The sequence below is a fragment of the Frieseomelitta varia genome, unplaced genomic scaffold, assembly GCF_011392965.1.
Source record: "Frieseomelitta varia isolate USP_RPSP 00005682 unplaced genomic scaffold, Fvar_1.2 scaffold_428, whole genome shotgun sequence".
NCBI classification, from domain to species: Eukaryota; Metazoa; Arthropoda; class Insecta; order Hymenoptera; family Apidae; genus Frieseomelitta; species Frieseomelitta varia.
Window position 1 is genome coordinate 299177 of NW_025110177.1, and position 23894 is coordinate 323070.

The 23894-nt window shown below is 35.4% G+C and overlaps 1 protein-coding gene across 3 annotated transcripts in view; it reads right to left on the minus strand.

Moving 5' to 3' along the window:
- The window catches only part of LOC122531935 (rap guanine nucleotide exchange factor-like), a 227733-nt gene that overhangs the window by 107823 nt on the left and 96016 nt on the right, over positions 1 to 23894 (minus strand). The window contains exon 5 of one of the 3 annotated variants that reach the window (XM_043660272.1): positions 1311 to 1895. The exons of the other annotated variants lie outside the window; for them this stretch is intronic. Coding sequence (XP_043516207.1) covers positions 1892 to 1895 — 4 coding nt within the window. The 3' untranslated portion in view covers positions 1311 to 1891. Of the gene's footprint in view, positions 1 to 1310; positions 1896 to 23894 lie in introns of those variants that run through there. 3 annotated transcript variants of the gene reach the window in all.

The following is a 23894-nucleotide window of genomic DNA, read 5'->3' on the forward strand; positions in this document are numbered from 1 at the left end:
TACACGAATTACGATTACTTGTTTGACGATTTTGCAAGACGTTCAATGTTCAAAAAAGAATCAACGGCGAAGAGATTGAATTTGTTAGCGAGAGAATCGGCGCGCGCCGTCCCAGTAATTGTTATTAAATCCCTCTAGATTAATATTTGTCAAAGTATCAACGAACAAAGTCGCGACGACAGCCGTCTCGCAAGTCTCTCAAAAACCCACGCTCGCAAAGCTCCGGGAGCCACCCCAACTTGACGAGCCATTAGATTCGCACCGCGTCGTTGCGGCTTAACACCGGGTTTCTCGCGGCTTTTCCCTTCTTCGAAGCGAGATCCCATCGATCACAATAACGGGTCAGAGTCTGCGTTACCTCACACGCGCGTACATACGCACACGCCGGCTGAGATGGCTGGAAATTCATCTTGCCTCGTTCGTGTGGCCGCCGATCATGCTCGTGGCTGTTTCACGGCCGTGTGTCGCGAACCGGCTGAATGGCTCAAGTGCCAGATATCGACCTGTCTAGACTAGACCTTAGTCCGCCAGGATACACGGCAGCCCGTGTCTCGCGTTACCAGTTTACCAGCCAGCCAGTCAGTACCGTTACGAAAGTCCACGTTTTTTCCGTCCCCGATTCGAACATAGTCGACACACGTCGACGATCGAAGAAACACGCGGCTGGCGAGCGTTTCTTTTTCTTTTTTTTTTTTTTGCAAAAAACGTAGAACAGCGCGTGTCGAATCGTAAACGCGCGAGGACCTAGGCTAGATGCTACGATACAGGGTGGTCACTGAAAGACACTGAATGATATAAAAAAAAAAAAAAAACAATAACTTTCACAAACGCGTGTTTTCTTAATTTTTTATTATTTGGAAGTATAATTATTTAATTATATAATATAATAATTAATATATTATAATATAATATAATATTATTATTATTATTATATAGTAATATAATATAAATATAATTAATATATTATAATATAATATAATAGAATTATATAATTATAATATAATAAAATAGTAATTAATATTTTATAATATCATGTAATAGAATTATATAATTATAATATGATAATATAATAAAATAATAATTAATATTTTATAATATCATGTAATAGAATTATATAATTATAATATAATAATATAATAAAATAATAATTAATATTTTATAATATAATGTAATATTATATAATATAAATTATATAAATTATAATATAATAATTATAATTATATAATACATAATAATATATTATATAATATAATAATTAATAAAATAGAATTATCATTTGGAAATATAACTAATGGATTTTGAACGCAAATAAATACAATTGAAAAATTATAAATAGCAAATAATAAATATAATTAATGACAATGAGCAAGTTACGACTTCTTTCGAACCCTTCAGTTTTTCAGTGGCCATCCTATACATTGTGATTCCGTTCTGACAATACAAACGTCGTTACGTGACTCGTCGCGTGATTCGACGAATTTGTGTACTTGCGTTAGGGATTTAATTTACTTTGGCGAGATCTCTCTTTGGTTTCAAGTCTAACTCGATCAAACAAAAAGCGTCCCACTAAACAAGTAAGTCGATGATTCTCGCAATCACGCTGCGTGATTTAGCAAAGTTTCACGCAGCGTTGGAGTTTTACGCGCGGATAACGTTGAAAATGAATTTAACGTTACATTTAGAGTTCGGAGACTTCTCGAAACTTAATAAACGCGAATAATCTCCTTTCAATTTGCCAAATAACCGCCAAGAGTAAAGCTGTCTGTGAAAAAAGAACAGATAGACAAAAAAAAAAGGCGAGATTGAAAAACGGAGTCAATTTCTTTCGAATTAAAAAAATACTCGTACTCACTCGAACACTCCGACAGAATCGACACTCCGTGTCTTTCACTTACCTGAAACAGAGAAATTATCGTGAGTAATCAAAAATTCAACTAAATGTAAAACATTCGTAGCTAAAGAGCAGAAATCACACAAACCAGAGTCAAAGTTATCATATTTAAAACACCTTGATCGCTTAAACCTAAATCCAAATCGCTTACTATCCTTAAATATCCGGTTGTTTTCATGGTCTTTTTCATGTTTCTGTTTTTTTTTTTTTTATACTTTTTGTTAAGTTTACGACACGAACTTCTTCTAACTTCAGCATTAGCTTGTCAAATTATAAGTTTTTACACACTTTTTGCATCCTTCAAGTACAGACCGTATATAGAGAACTCACAACGAGGCCCCTAAATCTCAAACGACTGTTACAGTATTGTGTATTTTTATGTAAATAAAATAGTTGTGATAATGACCTCTTTAGGATAATTTGACAATTTTCTACAACATTATTGCGTCGTTGTTTGATAATTTTAATTCGTTTAACTTAAAAATAATTTATTAGAGCTCATTTTTCTAAAAAAAAAAAAAAAACTAAAATTGAACTTAAACTTAAAACAAAAGTTTAAAACTTTGTAAACTAAATACTATTATTATATAATACATCTTTTCTTGCCTCAAAAATTTAAAATTATGGTCGTCGCCCCATATGTCACCTCAACGTGTTGAAATGAAAAATATCGGCGTTTCGTCGCAATCTTGCAGAAAATAGAGGACCAATGTCGGCCAATGGAAGAAAATTTTATTCAATTATAAACGCATTACAGCCAGCGCCGTACGATATATATACTGGTCCGTTGGGAACTTTCCACGTAATTTGCTTCCCACTTTCGATAGAACGAACCTGTCGAAAGCAGAACCGCGAAATAAACCAGGACGCGGAACCAGATGAAAAAGAAAATCAGCCTGGCTGATTTATTCAATTGGTAAATAAATCTAGGAACGCCTCGCGGCCACAATGGCTCGCGAGAACGCTCGAAAGTCGCACGCAATTCTTTTCTATTATCGTTGTTGTTGTTGTTGTTAGGCAAACTTTCTCAAACGATTTGTCCGTGGCTAATTCCAAAGAAAGATTTAAAAGGTAGAAAATTACAATCAAATTGTAACATTTTTTTTTTTTTCTTGAAAACGAGAACAAAGAGAACTCCGGCTGCGGAGATTTGATGAAAGATACATTAAAAATGAAACGGGGGGGGGGGAGAAACTTAAGCAAACAACCAAGATGCGTCAAGGTTATGTCACCAAAAATGTCCCCAAGAAATTGTTCTTTTAAACTGTCTTAAATATAGAGAATCTGAACGTTAATATCAAACGAAAGGCACTCGAAATGGAAATCTCACGCTGCCACGTTGAGCTCAACGAGAGGAAAGAGAAAGGTAAAAAAAGGAAAGAGAAGAGAGAACACTGATAATGAGAGAATTCGAATGATATATAATAAAAAAAAAACATAATATACGAATGACAAGTGTTATTAAAAAAGCGAAAAATAAAATACGATTAAAATGCTCAATTATATTAATACTTATTTCTCTAATTATGCGACAATAATTATAATACCAACATTTAAAGTTTAAATATTATCGTTATTAAATTAGATGTCGAACAAGCACCATAAATTTAAAAAAGAACGTAAAATTTGTATTATGGCCCACAGTATTAGGTATAGCAATCACATCTATGAATTTTAGTTAGAATATTTATTATTATTTATAAGTAAAATAATTATTTTAATTTTAGTTAGAATACGGTAATATATATATATATATATATATATATATATATAGTGGAAATTACTGGAAATATGCCTAAGCGTCTGCGACATGTAATTTAAGTTAAGGGCTACCCAACGAAATATTAATTATTGTTGACAATTTTCAGGTTCAAATATTATAGTTCTTCAAACGTTCAAATATTTTTCCCACGCTACAATTCAGTTTATTATTTGACATTAAAAAAAGCATGTGCAATAAAGAAATAAAATTTATGTTACTATAAACTATAATGAATGTTCTAATATATTATTAAAAAAATTAATCCAAACTTACTATTATAAACAACCGAAGTCCACAATAATATTTTGAATAGCATGATGTCCGAATATTAATAAGAATCACTGTATATATATATATATATATATATACTACACTCTTGTGAGAGAAAGACAATGGACAAGTCACATGGAGAGAGCAAACTCTTCAAAAAATTCAGCGATCGTTGAGACGCGCGAGGAGCGAGAAGAAAGGTGAATCAATAAGCCGCCGATACGAGTCGATCCCCAGTGAACAAATTCATCGTTGGGGCAACCCCAGGTCTCTCGAGCGTCCCCTTGCCCACAGCCGACATTCTGCGTGACTTTGCACGAGAACACCTCGAGCCCTTCGCCCGAGAACAATCCTGGCAGAAGCTGAAAGAAGCCTCGATCGATAAGCCAGCGATATGAACAATCTCTAGGAGCAAATTTTCCTTTCAGATACACCGGCGTCGCAGCAAAAGCCCTCTCTCTCTCTCTTGTATTCTGTGTGTGCGCACGTGCGTGTGCGTGTGTGTGTGTGTGTGTGTGTGTGTGGTGTGGCTTTTACACTGGCCGAGCCGCCCCTCGCGACGATCATAGAAAGAAAGACAGAGAGAGAAAAAGGGAGAAAAGAGAGGAGAGAAGCATGGCAAAAGGTGAAAAGGAATCCAATCGATAGGTGACGCGTACGAAAAAGACGCTTTCATCGAAGGAAGTTAATAAGCTACCGCTCTCTGCCACTTTGACCTTCCCCGGAGAGAGAGAGAGAGAGAGAGAGAGAGAGAGAGAGAAATGTCCAACGACCAGCAAATTTCCAACGGGAGGATTTTCCATGACAGGAAGACCGGAAATAACGACGCATTACAACCCACGCGATCATCGATATATATATATGTACGTATCTACAGCGTAGCGGCTCGTAAATGAATTCGAACACTTACACCGCAGAGAAACTTTTATTATTTATTGCCTGGGAATTTTATTAACGTTCACACGCTGTGAAACGCGCCTATTACGATCGCGGTGTTGGCAAAATATTTATCGGGAACGTGTTTGATGAAATTTAATACGTAATTCTTGAGGCCTTATTACTGAGTATCGAACATCCCGAGGTTTGTCCCTATTGATTATTGATGTAATGGATAATTGATTGTTTAAATATTTTTGGATTTCTTGCAGAATCTCTTATGTATGTGAACCCTTGCTACTGTGATAATTGTATATTGTGTATGTATGAATATTGGTATAATGGATAATTAATTATTTTAGCATTTCTGAGATTCTTGCAGAGAGTCTTGTTAACTCTTCCAAGTATACAACTACCCCTTGTTTGATAGACAATTATGTATATATGATGCATGTATGTATAAATATTATGTATATATGTACACTAAATACTGATATAATGGATAATTAACTATTTAAGTATTTTTGAAATTCTCGAATTTGTTAATACTTGCCATAGTAAAAAAAACCACCCCTTGTCTAATAGATAAATATACATATTATATATAATATGTTTGCATACACATTATGTTAATCACGTATATTAATTTCATGTACACTTTCAAATTTATTTCAAACTTTACCAATGCAATTACGACTGGATTCCAAATATATACACGCAGATTCATTTTTTTTTTTTTTTTCACAGGGGCAAACGAAGTGTGAAAATTTTGCACAATGTACATAAAAGTCCGCAAACTATTCAGAAAACTTCGAAATACTTCGCGCGGAACACGATACATAATGCATTCCACGCAAACTTTCGAACCACTGTTTCTCGCCCCCATGAGGATATCCAGGGAAGGCCGAATCCTGCGGATGCAGATGGCGAGCACGTGCTCCGCCTCTGATATCAGGGACTTTCGAGTCGGTCTTCCGCCCTCGGAGATTCGAGAGATGCCGGATAAGAAAAGTGGATCGCTACTTTTGCTTTCTTTCTTTTTTTTCTTTTCTTTTCGTAGCACTTAGCTACTCGCCCGTTCCTCGGATAATAGGATTGGAAGATAAGCGTGCCCAATGTCGGTCCACCAATCTCTGGAAGAGTTATGAAATGGGGGCGGTTGATCGTCACGAGACCATGAAAAAATACGCGTGACGGTGGTTTTCCTCCAGATTGAGAATTAAGGATGATTCACAAACGCTTTCCTCGGTGATATCTTTCCTCTCGTGAAAATATATTTCCCCATCTTTTCGTTTCTCGGATCAAGTTGAGTCTGACTGAGGTTGGATCTGCTTGAGTTTATTTATATATACAATTATGTTTAGTTTTAGTAACTGTCTTTTAATATTTATCGGGTCATTGTCGAAGAATTTTCAGAGTTTTTAACTTCGTTGAACATTGTTCTTCGCAACTAATTTCAGTCACCGCAAATAATTTGGTTTTGCTCATTTTCAGAAAGAAAGGAAAAGGAAAGAGGAAAAGAATATCTAAAAAGTAGTTAAAAGAGAAAGTAACAAGCACAATAGGTGACGAAGTAGCGAAATTGCAACGTAAAAGCAAATGGAATTCTGTGGAAAGACTCGAGTAATCGTTAACTTTCCTCGACTTTTCAATCTCACGCTACTCGCTACGAGTTAAGAAACTCGTTTTAAAAATTAGAGGAAGAGCTTTAAATTGCGGAGCGTCAAGTTTTCGGATCTTCATTAATGAGCCGAACTCGCGAAGGATGATGAATTACTCCACGTTACGAACAAACGTGTAATTAATAGATAATTCTCTATCATTTTTCAATTTCATTTTACGTAAGAGAGACACGAGCTCTCGGTTTCTTAACGTGATTAATCGGAGATGTCCTCGCCTCCCATACGCTTGGACATCTCCGTACTGTGGGAAAATCTGAGGAAACCTTCGACTACGATTAGTATCGTTTCACATTTTAACAAATGTGAAAATTTTGGAAGTTTACAAAATCACTGCACGACTGAATTTTACTAAAAAAAAGAAATATGTTAAGACAAACATATAGACAAACATATCAGATTATATTTGAATTAAATTCCAAAGAAATATCCAAAGACTAGAAAAATATATTTCAACTCGCGGAAAAATATATCCAAATGAAATTGCAATAACGGAATATAATCCAATTCGATATTCCAAGTGCAACCTCAAGAAATCTCAAAGAGGACTTCGAAAGAACTCGCAGCGCTGGCAGGCAAAGTAAAAAGAAAGAAAGAAAGAAAGGGAGAGAGAAAAAAGTGGAGGGAAAAATATACTCGAGGCCAATAAATCGCGAACTTTCCGAGCAACGCGGCTCTCTCGTCTCACGCATTGAATTTCGAAATTGAGAGACTTCGAGGGGGTCTCGAGTAGCCCGTGGAACACACGGCGACTACGCGCGGTCCAAGAATATTTTTTTTTCTCTCTCTTTTTCTTTCATTGAGAGAGAACCCAAAGGCAAAAGCGACGTCGTGAAAAAGCGGCTTTGTGAGGTTGTCTCGGCGAGTGAGGGGTTCCCAGTTTTCTAAAGGCACTCGACGAACACTCGATGCGACCACGGCCACGCCAAGGAGCGTAGCTCGAAGATAAGCTGCCACACGTTTTTACTATTTTTTTTCTCTTCTCGTTTTTTTTTTAACGTTTACCTTTGACGAAAAATTTTTTTTGAACTATTAGCGTGATATCGACGAGATAGATGGGAGAAGGAAAGCATGATGAATGAGATATTCGAGAGAAGGGATGTTGTTCGAGAGAACGATCAACTTAGGGGATGGCTCGACTATGTCAATTCATACGGTGACGCCTATCGTTGGGTTTCGTAAATTATGCAACCGGCCAGATGCAGTTTTCTACTTTATCGCGGTGAGGTAAGCGTTTTGCAGATCGATCGTTGGTCACGTCTTTGTTTCCTTTACCGACGGAATATTCGTTTTCTTTTACTCGGATAGTAAATGAAATATAAACTGTCGTTTGAAAAAGTAAATGTATTAAGATTGTTTACTTTAGAAATGCGTGCAAAAATGAATGTTACGTGTTTAGTTTTCGAAAAGAGTTGTTCAAAGATTCTAACATTGCTACATTGCTAACATTTTAATTAAAGTAGAGAAACTTTTTACACGTTTGAAAATCAAGATTCTCAAGCTCAAAAGGCAATTTATAGTCCGCTTTTGAGATCGTCCGTCAAAAGATTCACGTATCGTCTAAATGTGTTAGCCAACGCACCTTCTAGATTTCCATATCAATTACTACTTCTAGGAACAGGGTAATAAATCTTGCTCTACATACTCTTACGTTTAGTTCAAACCGTAGTTGCCACAGAGCTTGCCACTTCAATTTCATGATAAACACTCTACTTTTGCATTCATCATGATACAGAATGAAGCAGAATCTACTTTGAGAATGATTTACAGCCGAGTGCTGCATTAGAATCAAAATATCTCGATACCTTTAACCTCTTGCGCTGGGATGAGAATGTTTTATCCCAAAATTGCTATATTTTCTCAGTTTTAAGTATGTAAAACAAAATAGGCAAAACGAATAATAAAAATTCATTACTTCTTAATCATTTCTATCCAGTGATATCATACTGACGAGAAAGCAACGAATTATTGTACACGGTTTGGTCACTCGTTATGGTCCGCAATCGGTTGCCAGCGCAAGTGGTTAAAGTCAAGACAATGGAAAACTAGAGTGCACAAGATCTGCAGTCCAGAAATAAGTAAAAAAAATAAAATTAAAATATCATATAGAGTTCGCGTAATGGCGAACGTGTTGATCAATGAGAGGCAATGTTCCCGAACCACATGAGGAAGGGTGGAGACCACGTAGCTACGCTTCACAGTGAGTCACTCGATCATGTTTCCGCGGTGTCGAGCGACAGAGCGGTTTCAGCAATCGATTTTGATCGTCATTTCCGGGGCATGAGACAAGGGAACGCGGGCAAAATCGGGAAAAGAGGGACCTGAAACCCGCGGGCTCCGCGAATACGACTAGTACCAGTTCAAGTTTCAGTTCCAGTTTCAGTTTCACCGTTGGTTGTCCAAGGCTGACATTCCGGGCCTCGATATACACCTCTCGAACGAGGAAACCTCGCCGAGTTAGATTACAAACCGAGTTTGCCTACAAAACACGATCCTCTCGCTGTTTGCGATCCTTCATTATACAACCCAAAGAGACACTGGAACATCCTTGTCGTATCGTTCGCGTTTCCAGTCTCTCTGCCAGCCTTGAAACGTTACTCACGAGAGTAACTTTAGTGGAATATTAAAAAATATCATTGATGAAAGTAATTTTTTGAATTTTAATTTATTATTTATATTTCCTTTCTTTTCTTTTTCTTTTTTTGTTTCTTTGAGGATTCAAATTATGATGTGTTGTATTAAAATACAATTTTAAGGACGTATGAAGGATGTATAGTATGGTTTTCTATTTTTCGAATACATCAATATTCGAATCATCTGCTATTAGTAGACATTCTGTCTTATTGATACAAGACTCTACTAATGCTTTTAAAAGCAGTGTTTTAAATTTAAAGTTACTATGCAATGTGCACGAAATGTCACTTCAGTTATAATATATAATATATATAATATATATAATAAATAAAACAGTTATGACACTATATTGTATAATAAAAGTTACTATGCAATGTGCACGAAATGTCACTTCAGTTATAACATATAATATATTATATATTATAATATATATAATAAATAAAAACAGTTATAATACTATATCGTATAATAAAAGTTACTACGCAATGTGCACGAAATGTCACTTTAGTTATAATATATAATATATTATAATATATATAATATATATAATAAATAAAACAGTTGTGATACTATATTGTATAATAAAAGTTACTATGCAATGTGCACGAAATGTCAATTCAGTTATAATATATATTATATATTATAAATTATAATATATATAATAAATAAAAGTTATGACACTATATTGTACAATCTCCCTGCATACTCCAACAAAACAAATAACGAAACCGTACCTAACATATACCACCATAAAAGCTTCTAACCAATTCACGCAAGAATCTTTATTTCTTTCTTCATCTTAACAGATAATAAAAAAAGAAATAAAAAAATTAAAAATTAAAAAATAAAAACCAACGTGATGAAAATGACGCGTCGAAGAGTCTGGAGATGTCAATGTTAACAGTTGGAACCGCGGCCACACCGATTCGTGCGATCCTGTTTGCGGTAAATGCCGTTGGAAACTCGGCCTGAGAAGAAGCCTTGCCGCAGCCAAGGGAGAGATATGCAGCAGGCCACGACAAACGTAATAAGTCGCCGGCTACTTTCTAGCCTGCGGCTCGCTTGCACGGAACACCGAGATCCGTTCCTTCTTGCACACCTTCGCGGCCATCGCATCGGCGCAAACTTTCCCGTGCAGGTAACAACACGGCAACGACTCGACGAATCGGCGGAGAACTTGCACACTGTGTCCTCTATGTCGTGCCGTGCGTCACGATTCATCGATTCCTGCCTCTCGCGCCGATCCTTTTAATTGCCAAACGGACCACCGGAACCTGTCTCTTTCGCGGTTCACATCGGCAAACTTCTGGTCTATCTTGGGACAAATTGTTGATTCTTTGAGAAGATGGACTTTCGACAGAATTGTTCACATTTTGTAAATTTTCACTTCTTCGTTGTCCTTATCGTCAATCTTGTGTTTAGGTAGGTGTCATACGTGATCTCTTTTCTTTTGGATTTTCAAAGAGATTCATTTCATTTTTTTTTTTTTTTTTGCAAATAGAGATAATAAATTCGTGTATAAACTGTTCTCTCCAATGGAACGAAAAGTTGATATTTCTTTTTTAAGACAGCATCTTGTAATAATTTCGACTCTTGATTCACGAACTAGACTAGAAGTCGGAAATTAGTTTCTTTCGTTACGAAGTGGAAGAAAAATCTAATTAATACGAAAGCAAACTTTTCGAAGGTTTAATCGAAGAAGGTAACGAGAAAGATAACTAAAGACAGAGCAGAGGAAATCTCGGTTAAATCTTTGGCCGAAACGAGAATCTCGGGTCCAATTTAAAAAAAAAAAGGATATCAGCGAGCGGACAAAGGGTTAACGCGGCTCTCTCGCTTTAAATACAGGCTATCAGACACAGTTCGCGTGGGAAGGTAAAAAGGAGTTCAAGGGCCCTCTGAAAGTGGAACGAGCGAATGTCACTTCCAGTTCTGGAATCTTGACATATATCCTGATCTGTATAATTTCGTGGATTCGTCTTATATCAATTATCAATGGACTACGAATAATTCATGCGAGTTCTCGTTCTCAGGAATATAGAATAAGGTAACAAAGTAAATAAATACGAAGAAGTAATAATTAACCTTCAAAATTAACTTTCACGAAAGAGCAAAGTTTTGCCTGTTAAATATTATAATATTGCACTTTGAATGTTTTCTACAAATGAAAGTGACAATTAATTCGTTTTCCAATATTCATCGATCTCTCTTGAGTTTGAATTTCACACAGATCTGTTGCCACAAGTAATGCAGTGAAATGATTCAGAAGAAACAAGAACGTTTGCGTCCATTTTTATGTTTGTCATTTGTCAAATGCTCGATTAGGTTGTTTGTCGGGAATGGACGAAAATATAGACTAAAGATATTTTGATCATGCAATATTCTGTGTCGCAAGTCAAATGCTCGACTCTGTGTACGTATAATGAATAAATTGTACAACCGTGTTCAAACAAAATCTTTTTACAGTTCCAGATTTTCAAAATATTTGAGAAAATCGACAATGCGTCACTCTTCATTAAAAAAGCTAAAGTTTAAAAAATCAAATCAGATTTCACCTGGCTGTATAGAATTTAAGTGGAATGTGGTCTCGTTCGAACTGTACGATTAAAAACAGGCAAAATAGAATTACACTTTCACAGTAATAAGTAGGTTAGACCTAATATTAACATATTTTTATGCCACCACTTTTCTACGAATCGAAAGAAACGCTACGCACTTTTTAAAATATATATATATAACTACAGTCTTCAGACGTAAGCTATACAATTAACTATATAACTATATATATTCAAATTTATATTAGATTGTTCGGATAAACTATAGGCTGGCCAGAGTTTTCAACAGTATCGATACATTATATGCGTAAAACTAAGAAAAAAAAAAAAAAAAAAAAATGCGATGGAGGCGAGTGTAGGCTCACGAACATTTTATTAATAATTCGCAATAAAAATAGCCGTTGCAACAAAAAAGTGACAATAAAAAAATATTTATTGCGTCCCTGCGGTATGCTCCTCCTATTTTCACTCAGTGAACGTGCTATCGCCATAAGTTTTCAAATGAAAAACACGCGAGACATTCTGCACAAGGACAAATTTTACAAGAAAACTTCATTTATATATTATCGAAGAGTAGGAACCAAAATTTTCCAACGTAACAGAGATGGAATTTGCTGCGTGAACGACAAAAGTATTCCAAATTTATCTATCAAACACGCAAGGGAATGCATAAAATATTCAAAAATCACAGAGTGGGCCAAAAATCACTTCCTGTAAAAACAAATCCGTAATTTTTTTATTACATTTGTATTTTCATTTTCAACTTAAATTTACTTTGAAATTAAAACAATTAGTTTTCCCTTATATTCTGATGTTTTGTTAGAAAAAAAAAAAAAAGGCGGGAGGAAACTTTTGGCCCACCCTATATAATATGATATCTAACAACTGAAATAATTTTCCATCCAAGTTCTACGTATGTAAATATATTTCAGTTGTTCGCGTGTGTTTACAAAAATATAAAATTGTACAAACATCCGCAACGTCTGTTTGCCCGATAAGAAAATGCCAGAGCGTTAAAGCTTTTCCAAGAACTTTTATCCACGGTCGCGCAAGTGGAACACACCGAGGATTAATGCACACATTCCTCCGCGTCGTGGTTTCAGCGGCCGAAACCATATCCGCAATGGCGACCCGCGGAAGAGTTAATTAAAACGCTTGACGTCGCAAAAAACTGTGACAAAATATCAACCGCCAGGGATCGTAATTATATCCCTGTCTCCGACGTTGTCACGTGTACACGTCTTTGATCGTTTCCTTTTTTCAGTTTTTCTTTTTTTTCTTTTTTTTTTTTTTAATTTCTTAATGCAAATCTGAACGAACGTGAAAGAAAACTGGTTCAAAATGGATCGCGACTTTCAAGAGAAATACCCGATAACCGAGGCAAAAGAGAGAAAAAGATTTCTCTTGGAAACTTTCCCCTCTGCTTTCCCCTTATTCATTTTTCATGCGTCCGATTCTTCTGCGTCGAAATACATATGAACGAAACTTCGAATGCGAGTTAGACAAGAACGCGGTTTGAAATTGCAGATGTTTCGTTCACAGAGACAGATGGAACGAGTTGAATTTTCGGGATATTGATTATCTGCGTAGTTGAAATAAACTCGACGGTTCACTGAATGATACTAATTGGTGAGATAAAGGGCGTACTTTCTCGGCGGTTCTGTTAGGTTTTCGAAACAACGCGGCGTACCACGCAGCCACGTGCACCCTTTGACATTTAAGAGACGTTCTCTTGTAAAAGAAAATAAAAAAAAAAAGAAAATTAACATTCAACCTTTTCTATTCTTGCGTGTGTAATCTGAGTAATCTTCGAATTTCTTTGATGTTGCCATCATTAACGAGAAAATTTGTATTTATCTTTTCTCATATGTTTAGAGTTTTTTCTTTTCAAACACAATCAAACTTATCAATCTTGGTGCTTTTCGCTTGAGTACAACTATTTCGATCGACTAAATTTCAAGAGACAATTTCAAATCAGTTCATTCAATTTGGCAAATTATTTGTTATCGACGTGACGATATATATCGAATTAACGAAACGGAGAAAACAGAATTTATAGAAGTAAAAAAAAATATTTCGATTCACCGAGTGAACTTTTGTCCGTAATTTTTACTTCGGGCCGATTTTCCGATTTTTTCTGCTCGTCAACGAACGGAAAACGCGTTTGCTCGCGCGTTGCAATTACGCATTCGCGTTAAGCGAAACGACGCAACCAAGCCGATCACCAAGTCGAACCTTCGCTCAAGAACAAGACCCGTAACCCGACCCAGATATCAGAATTCCATTCCACGTGCATTTTTCCCGCATTTTCTCACGAGCTGCGCGCAGGGCACACGCGACCAAACGCGAAACAAACGAAATCAATGCACACCGATGAATCAACGAACAACGAGCATTATTCCTCGGCGTGGATGTTCCCCATTGCTAATTTAACGCAATTAACCAAGCGCCAAGCTCGGTCGTAACTTCGTTAACAAAGACTATTCATCGGAGAATACGAAACTGTCTCAGCCGTCCATACGGCGAATCAATTATTCCCATAGAATCAGGAAACGCGTTATCAATCGCGTTGTCAACTTATCTCCAATTAAATATGTAGCTGGCATTACGCCGTTCGAGCAAAAGTCGAACAGAGAGAGAGAGAGAGAGAGAAAGAGAAACGCAGCTGATCGTTCCGGTTCCGTTTCGTTCGCAATACAGGGTGCTCGATGACGATCGCGAGGAAAGATAAATCGCAAACATGGGAACGAATTCGAGTTCTCTCGAATTTAGAACGTTTTTTTGAATTTAGAGATTTCTTGAACATGCATGCCAGCGTTGAATTATTTTCGTGGATTTTCGAACGATTTCGTTTGCTAAATATCGTAGTATTTACTTAGTATTTATACTTAGTATTTATTTAGTATTTATATTATCTTTTGATAAGTATTTATATATTATAAAATGTGTAAATATATAATATGTATATGTATTGTACATGTATTATACATTTGCAAATAATGTATTTACAAGTATATTTTATAATATTGAATACAATATAATATTTTATGTTTTATATTTTATATATTTATAATATTTTATATTTTGTATATTTATATTTTATAATCTTTTATATATTTATAATATTTTATATTTTGTATATTTATATTTTATAATCATTTATATATTTATAATATTTTATATTTTGTATATTTATATTTTATGATTTTTTATATATTTATAATATTTTATAATATTTTATATATTTATAATATTTACTTTGCAGATATTTTGCTACACAGGTCTTTTCGACAGAAAAACCACAAAAAAAAAAAAAAAAAACAATGGTGTACGCAAAAATTACTAAAATAGCCAAGAGATTAATTACATTTTTCGAACAGTCGGTAAGCCTAATTGTAAGAGAATTTCAAGGATTTTAATTAAAGAATTAGATAAATTTTCACAGACAAAAAAAAAAAAAAAAAAATTGACGTTTTCGAAAACGAACAAAATTTCAATTAAGTCGCGCAGAATCGGCCAGAATTGCCAATTGCGCCACGATACCGCGCCAATTGGAACACCGTGTATATATCGTGGGACGACAGTAGGCGCGGTCCAACGTTTACAAAAGGCAGTTTATGAAAAGCGTAGGTGAACGGTGTTGGTACACACCGGGCTGTGTGTAAAGCACGAAATTAGGGGCGTCATTCATCCTACTTTCGCGAGGCCTGCGACGAAGAACGTGCGGTGAAAAAACGAGAGAAAAGAACGGTAGTCGGTTGAAAACGTGACTGGCTCGCCGCGATCCCGAACGCATACATATTTGATGCTCGGTCCTACCTTTTGCCAGCGATAAAACGCCTAATGCGATTACGCCATTGTATCGAGACGATGCAAAGCGTAATGGGAACGTTTCCAGAACGAAACCGGTACCGTTTTGCTAAATCGACGTATGTATGTGTAAGAAGCCAGCTTCGTTTGCATCGCATCGAGCTTCGTATTAAAATTTGAAGGGTGGGAACATCGAATTTTAATGGTGGCTATTTCTGTCGTGAGTCTGATTGTGTGTCCAATCTCATTTTAGGATGCAATGAATCTTTGATCCGTTCTGTGATAAATCTGCTTTTAGTTTATTCTGACTTTAATCCAAAATGAAGTGTAACTAAAACTGTACAAGATGAAAATTATTGATCCAGAATTTTGTTCAATCATTCTCAACGTTCGACCTTTTCTTCTTTCTTTAACTTTTGACTCGTGTTCGAGAATTTGGTTTATTTTAGTAGTACCTTTACCTGCGATAATGTCTATCGTTAATTAATACCAGAGTATTGCAGATGAGACGACCAAATTCTTGATAAAAATTATAATTACGGAGATTGGATATATTTTGGTCATAAAACAATTTTACTACTGCAATTAAAATCTTCAGTCAATCAATCATTGTCGATATTTTTTTTTTTTTTGAAATATCAAATCTCGTATGAGCGATTAACACCTAGTATTTTAAGTATTCGTCAAAAGTGAGCCTGAGGAATCCAAAAATACTATGAAATAAGCGATTGAAGCAAAATTAGCGTATAAAAATACGTGAACCGAACGCCATAAGCACACGAATTAAATATCACACCTTTTAACCCTCGATCTACGCTGCTCGGCCACCTTTGTCCTTCACCTTCCGCCTTTAATCATTCCTCCACACTTAAAAATAAAGCCGCCTCCTGCGCCAAGTCTCGTCACACTTGAATCAAAACCAATTACTTGCAACTCAATGTTACATTTTCCAAGGAATATATATATATATATATATATATATATATATATATATATATATATATACACAGGGAGTTTCGTAACTTGTGGGACCTACTTCGATTGTACGCCTAAAAATAATGAAAAAAAGTCATATAAATATATGTCCTATTTGTTTATGAGATATCATGAATTTTATAAACAGAGCAAACTCTAGTAAGCTAGTTTTACCAGGGATGATATATTCAATTTTCATAATAATCATAAATGGGATGAAGAAAATCCACATGTTATTATGCATTCAAGACATCAACACCAGTTTAGTTAAAACGTATGGGCAGGAATAATTGGTAAATTTTTAATTGGACCTTTTCTTCNAGTAACCAGATGAATGACAAGACGCGTGCAGGCTTGTCTTCAAATGCAACGTGGTCATTTCGAGCATCTTTTGTAAAAGTAATTAAAACAGAAAATTCATTATCATCTCATAAACGAAGACAGATAGGACATATATTTATATGACTTTTTTCCATTATTTTTAGGCGTACAATCAGCTCCCGAAGTGGGTGCCACAAGTTACGAAACACCCTGTATAGAAACCGTCTCTATCCAAGCCTTTCGTTGCTCTAGAACAAAGTGTGATCGATCCTGAAACCGAGTGACCCCGACTTTTCTCCGATGTCCTCCGTGAACCGAGCGATTTTCCAGTCTCATTCACGATGGCCGTTCTCGTTCAATAAAAAAGAAAAAAAAAAAAAAAAAAAGGGAGAGAAAAAAGGAAACAAAAGACAAAGTGAAAATAAGAATTAACCCTTTGTAGTAGGATACCGACAAAATGGCGATCCTTTCTAACCCATTAGGAATTTCAATACATTTGAAATGTCTGCGATGGGATAATTGTTGCAACAATGTATTAAATTCAAACTGACAGAATCAACCAATTTTAGAACACGGTTTATTCGTTTTATGTCGCATCGAAACTTAGAATACAGAATCAACGCGATGAAAAAATCCTTTGCTCGTTTGTTAAGTCCAGGTGTATCAAGTCGTGCTATTAACACGTGGAAACCGTACTAATCAGAATACCGTGTTATAGGAGGGTTGTCGCAATTTTTGCACCGTATTATATGGAAACTATGTTGTAAGAGGACTATATGTAGATTGCATCCATCCTTCTATTATACGTAGACTCCTCACATGTTTGCAGGAAATTTTGAAATACAAAATTACACGCAGAACGTACGCAATACGAAAATATAGTGCTCTCTGTAATATTTAATACATAAAACAATTTTCTATTGAGTTCCCATCATTTTTCAACTCTTTGTCTTATAATATACTCAGTCGAGTCGTGCAAGTTTTGTGAAAGAGAAAGCAAATAGTAAACCAGCGAAATTATATTAAAAATTATATAATTATATTTTAATTATATTATATTTTATAATTATATTTTAATTATATTATATTTTATAATTATATTTTAATTATATTTTAAAAATTTACATTCCTTCAAACCGAGTGGGTAAATAAAAATTTCAATAAGTAAAGTATCTCAAAAATTGAAAATAAAATCGTAAAACAAGGAATTAACCATATCTCCCTCCCCCCACTAAAAAAAATTAATTAATTCCATGCAATGGGAAACTATGTAACTTTTAGGTCAGAAGCTTTCAACTATATACTTTCAGGTTAGAAACGTATAGAGCTGCCGCTGTGGATGGCAAATAGATCAGAAAGACACTGCAAACAAGTTGGCAGCGCCATCAGAAAAATATGTCTGCCGGAAAGTGTTAATGGCGATCGGGCGAACGACACTTGGACGATGGTTTATTGCCTGGTACATGTTGTTAATTGCGAGCGGTAAGTAAAAGGCCTCGTAATACGGCCGCGCCAAGGCACGAACGAACAACGAAGATAGCACTTGCGAGATAGAGCACACTGTACACGCTGTAAAATGTTTCACGACACTTCTGGAGCCAATCGGCCGTTTCGTTGCACCTCGGTGCACTCTCCCTTTGAAACGCTGTTACATTGTTCTCTTGTCATTCCCTTGGGAATTCGGAGGATTAGCGTTATCACGGTGATAACGCGGGGAGTTTTGGGCTTATTCTTTGATTATTTATGGAAATCTAGAATATAATTAACTGAAGGTTTGTACTTCAACTCGGAATTCTGGAATCGATTGACTATCTGCGAAAAAGAAAAACTTAATTATATTTTGGACCGAACCTACACTCGACCTTTTCAACTAGTTAATTTTTCATCATTCGCGGAAATGGAAGTGTCTGCGACACGATTAATTAAAGATTTGCAATTCAATTCAAAATTTTGAAATCGACTGACTATTATTATCGAATTTGGGAAAATTTGAGTTGATATTTTGATTGAAGATTTGAGGATTGAGCATTATTTTGGATTGAAGACCTGCGCTTGATTTCAATCATTCGTACAAACGAAGGATAGTTGATTGAAGATTTGTACTTCAATTCAGAATTTTAGAATCGATTGACTATTTCCGAAAAGGAAAAATTAGATTGAAAATTTGACGACTGAGGATTATTTTTTATTTTGAATCGGATCTGCACTCGACTCCTTGATTTCTCTACAACTGCACGGTAATTTCTTGTGAAAGTAAAAAATTACGATCACTTGGCACTCCCAACAAAAAAAAATCACTGTTATAACTCATTTAAATTCACTGCAACAATATTCCACTCACGTAACATAAAAACACAAGCATACAGGCACTCGTGTAATTTCTATAATTTATCAATTAAAAATATCTACTATACCTATTTATCTACCATACCTACTATATCTACTATAATAACTTATTTATAATAAAAATATCGCCAATCTCTTCGTCTTCTTTTTCTTTTTTGCCTCCCAAAGGTTATTATTATTCTCACGAAAGGTACCATTATCAGTGCTGGGAATTATATTAAAATAATGCCACGTTTGTTACGGACAAAATAAGCTAATTCATCCTTTGCCACCGACTAAATGGTGTCACAAAGCCTTGATATCGTTCAAAAGAAAATTTGATCGCAAGTGGGATAGAAGACAGAGATTGAATCAGCTTGCAACTGGTTGGAAACGAAAAATAAAACACTGGGGTAGTTTACAATTTTGCTGAATGCGTGGTTTGTATTGGATCGGTAGATGGGCCATCAAGCGATAGTATTGTTCGTAATTGTCTATTTTGAGTGTGGTTAATTTTGTACTACACTACAAAGGGTGCGTGGCGTCTATCTAAAAAGATTGGATAATTGTTTACGGAGGTGGGTGGTTTACAAACGTACGAAGTTATTTATAACAGGACTATTTATACATTTTATTGGAAAAACACGTAAATACGTCAGTGGATTGATCGCGATTCATCAAAATAATAGAGAATATTAGATTTTAGCGAAAAGTTTTCACAGTTTACATAAGTTATGGTATTAAACAAATAGAAAAGATTCTTTTAGAAAGATTTATGAACGTGGCTCGTGTATGATTTGAATTGTGAAAAGAGATAGATGATTTTTAGATAGTAGAATTGCTTGTATAAATACACTAAAGAAATATATTATGTTATTATTGTACTATTAATTAGATTTTAGGAATAAACCAACAAAAAGTTCAGTTTACGTAGTTTAAACAAATAGAAAAGATTGTTTCAGATTTACGTACAATTAATTGTGAAAAGAGATGACTTTCGACAATAGAATCGCTTTATGGAAATACATTATTATATATTACATTATTAATTAATATTATTATTTCAATTTGGCACTTCTTGGCATTTCTTTTTCTTTTCATTTTTCAAAAAACACACGCGTAAAACAGACATTCAGATTCAATCACGCGAATCCTTTCCTCGCGATTCTCCTCGACGTAGCGGCACCTGATAAAATTCTCCGATTATTAATGATGCAGGCTCGTACGCAGTATCGATAAATTCAGTCGACTCATTACTGTCGTTGCTCATCCCGCAAGAGTAAAGGAGAACATTGACGTGCAGCAAAATAGCAGGAATGTAGTGAAACAACGTGTTACGTCCACGGGCTAACGGATATTCCGTTGAAGGAAGTAAACGAGAGGTATAATTTCCCGGACGAAACGAATTACAGTAATCTCGGCTGCGTTATAAGTGTAATTTTGGAATTCTGAAAGCTGGCCATCAGAAACGAGGATACGGGCGCGTTCGTGGGTTAAGTATTGTAATTCGAACGTGCCATTGCGGATAGTGCCTAACTCGAAGAAGAAGAAGAAGAAGAAGAAGAAGAAGAAAGAAACGAAGAGTATAAGTTCATTATTATCGGGCACGACTGTTCGCGAAACAATTCATTAGAGGTCTGTCAAAGAAATTCTATTAACGGTATTAAAATCAGTTATTCGAGTATTGGTAGGTTAGGTTCGGTTAAGTTCAATGCACTATGTGTTACGGATGGACACATGTGATATGTACAAGTATTGAAGAGGGCGACGAATATTTTATTTGCCAATTTTGTTTTGTTAATTAAAATACATATTATATATATATATATTTATAATATTTTTAATATTATATATTAAATATTTTATATATATATATATATATATATATATATATATATATATATATATATATATATATATATATATTAAAATAATTCAAATTTTTTGTAAATTCAGTAAAAGTTCCTAAACTAGTAATTAACATAATTTTTTATAAGACAGATCAAACAAAATACCTTCATATTTATTAAACTGTTAAAAATAATTGTTTTTACTATTTTTCAGCTAATGAAAATTTTACAACTATATTGCATTTTATACATTATCTTTTAATAAGCATCTGATTTTATCAACCGAGTATTTGCATATCTTCAGAAAATTTTATGTCCCGCGTGAGCCAAACAAATTTTTCGAAAAAGTTTAAGTATATTACACAATACATTTTATTGTATAAGGTCCAATTAAGAGATTTAGCCTTGTGCCAAATTTTTTTTCCTTTTGCAATTCAATTTTTTGCATTTTTTACGAAGCTAAATAAACAAGGTACCCGATTTTATCCTACTTTCCCCACTTGAAACTCGATTCAAAGCATCACAAAGTATCACAATTTGAAAGGAGAACGTATCGTAATTTTAATTCGTGCGACGACGTACAAAAATCATTTGACACGAAACAAATCTCTGACGTGCGAGCATTGATTGATTTTAAAGGAGAATGTTAATAAAATTTCACTTGGAACGAATACCGTAACTTCGAGAAAGGAGAAATTGTACGAATTAAAATAACGACACGTGAAAATCATTTTCGAATGAAGTTTCACTCGGCAGAAGCGTCACAATCTCAGAAACACGAGAAATAAATAAAGTGTAATAAATTAAAACGCGAAGGCGCAGAAAAAATTCATTTGTCACAGAACAGAAGAACGTTAATAAAAGCGTGATGAAAGACTGCCTCCAAAGTACTTTATACGACGAAAACGGCCTGTTGCTGGACTATGAAGGAGAGGAGAGAATTCCACGGGAAAATACGACGTTTCGATTGACAGATTCCATTTCGTTAATACTATTGCGACACCGGCGGGAAAAAAAAAGGAACACGGGGGGGAGGGAATGCGGCGCCGGTTAATTAAAAAACGCAAACTTTTTCGTGCAGTCGGTGGTATTCGCGTTTTCGCCAAAGGTAAAACGCACGACCGAGGAGGAAACGCTGCGCCGACAAAGAGCTCTTTGAATACGAAAATTTTTTCATTTTACGCAGAGCCACGTACTTTCCCTCTCTGTGGAAACGCGCGGCGTTCTCAATTAAGAACCAGCAACCAGCAAAAGTGGCTTGAAAACCTCGACATACGTGTACATAATCGCGTACGTAAACGTTGTGACATATTCTGGTTTTAAACGAACGATCAGCCGATAAAAATGGCAATCTAAGAAACCTATTTAAATATACAAGAGTCTCGTTGTAACCTTCAGACGAGAGAAATTTTTTTTTTTTTCTTTAATTTTTTCCTTCTTGAAACAATCTGATTGGGGGAAAATATTTTTGATTCTCGTGGTACCGTATGTTCTTACGTAAAAGAGAGAGAGAGAAAAAAAAAGAAAAAAGCACGAGACGTTGAAAAGGACACGGGTAATTAATTTCTAATTTCGTACAATTACGAACTTTCCTCGCGTAAAATCCCACCGCGCCAGTATTTCGCAAATTTCTCCAAACACACCCGGTACGTGCCCGCGTAGGAATTAACGATCGAGAGCCAGGGACAAAAAGAATTCATTAAATGACCATTGAGAAGTTTCTCTCGCTCTCGGCGACTTCTGAAACGGATCCGGGAATCGAACCAGTTGTTTTATTCAACGACGACGGAAGTTTCGTCTCGACGAAACGCGAAATAACGAAACGAGGGAGAGAGAGAGAGAGAGAGAGAGGGGTGAACGAGCGCGAGGAGACCAGGCCTGGCCGAATCCTTATATTAAAAAAGTTTCGCGCAGCCCTTGCGAAACTCGGCTCGCGGCTCGTTTTCCACCCCCGTGGACAAATTGCTGGCAGAAGTTTCTGCACGACCGCGAAAACGCGGTTTCCACGAAGCGGAAGAGGAGGGGGCTTCCACTTTCAACGACCAGTGTCACTTTGACGTACAGCTCGTTCTGCTCTTCGTTCGAATTTCTTTTTTTTTTTTTTTTTTTCGAAGAATCGCCCTCGGAATTTTCCATTTTAATCGCACGAGAACGGAATGTACGCAATTATGTGATCTGGCAGAAAAGTAGCTAAGAGAATTAGTGAAAATTGTGAAACGTTTATATACAGAGTGTCTGGAACTTTAGCGAGAGTTTAAATCATAAAACGTAAAAAAGAGAAAGAAGAAAAATAAAATGTTACGTAAAATTCGATATCAAATACTTTGTTACGGAGTATGAACAAATATTGTTCGTACATGAAACGTGTAAGTAGCAACGAATTTTCTATTAGTGTATCGTTAAGTTACAGTTTCGTGTCATTAATTATAATAGCACGATAAAAAATAATGTTTAATTCCATCCAAGGAGAATCCATCTCGCAGAAATTTAATAAACATAATGATCAACCAGAGTAAACGCAAACATGGCGCAATCCTCCTGTTTATCAATCAATCATTCACGACCGGATGTCTGTGCACATTCACATTTTTATGAGCGCAACCAGCTCTACTTTGAATATTTTTTACATTTTATATGTGTGTTACACGCAATTTTTCATCTTCCAGGTTCTCATGAATGTGCAAACATCCGCATTCTTTTCACGAGCGAAAGTATTTTTTCACGGAAAGATACGATCTCGCATTAAAGACTACCGAACCAACTTCCGAGATTTCAACCTAAAAATAAGGATTACGGAAATAATAAAGAACGTTGAGCGTATGGTCGAGATAATAGTGAAAAATGCAAAAAAATTCAAGAAATCTCGTTTAACTTTCATACTCAAAATTCACCGAAAACGTCACAAAAAAAAAAAAAAAAAAAAAAAAAAACAACCAAATACTGGAC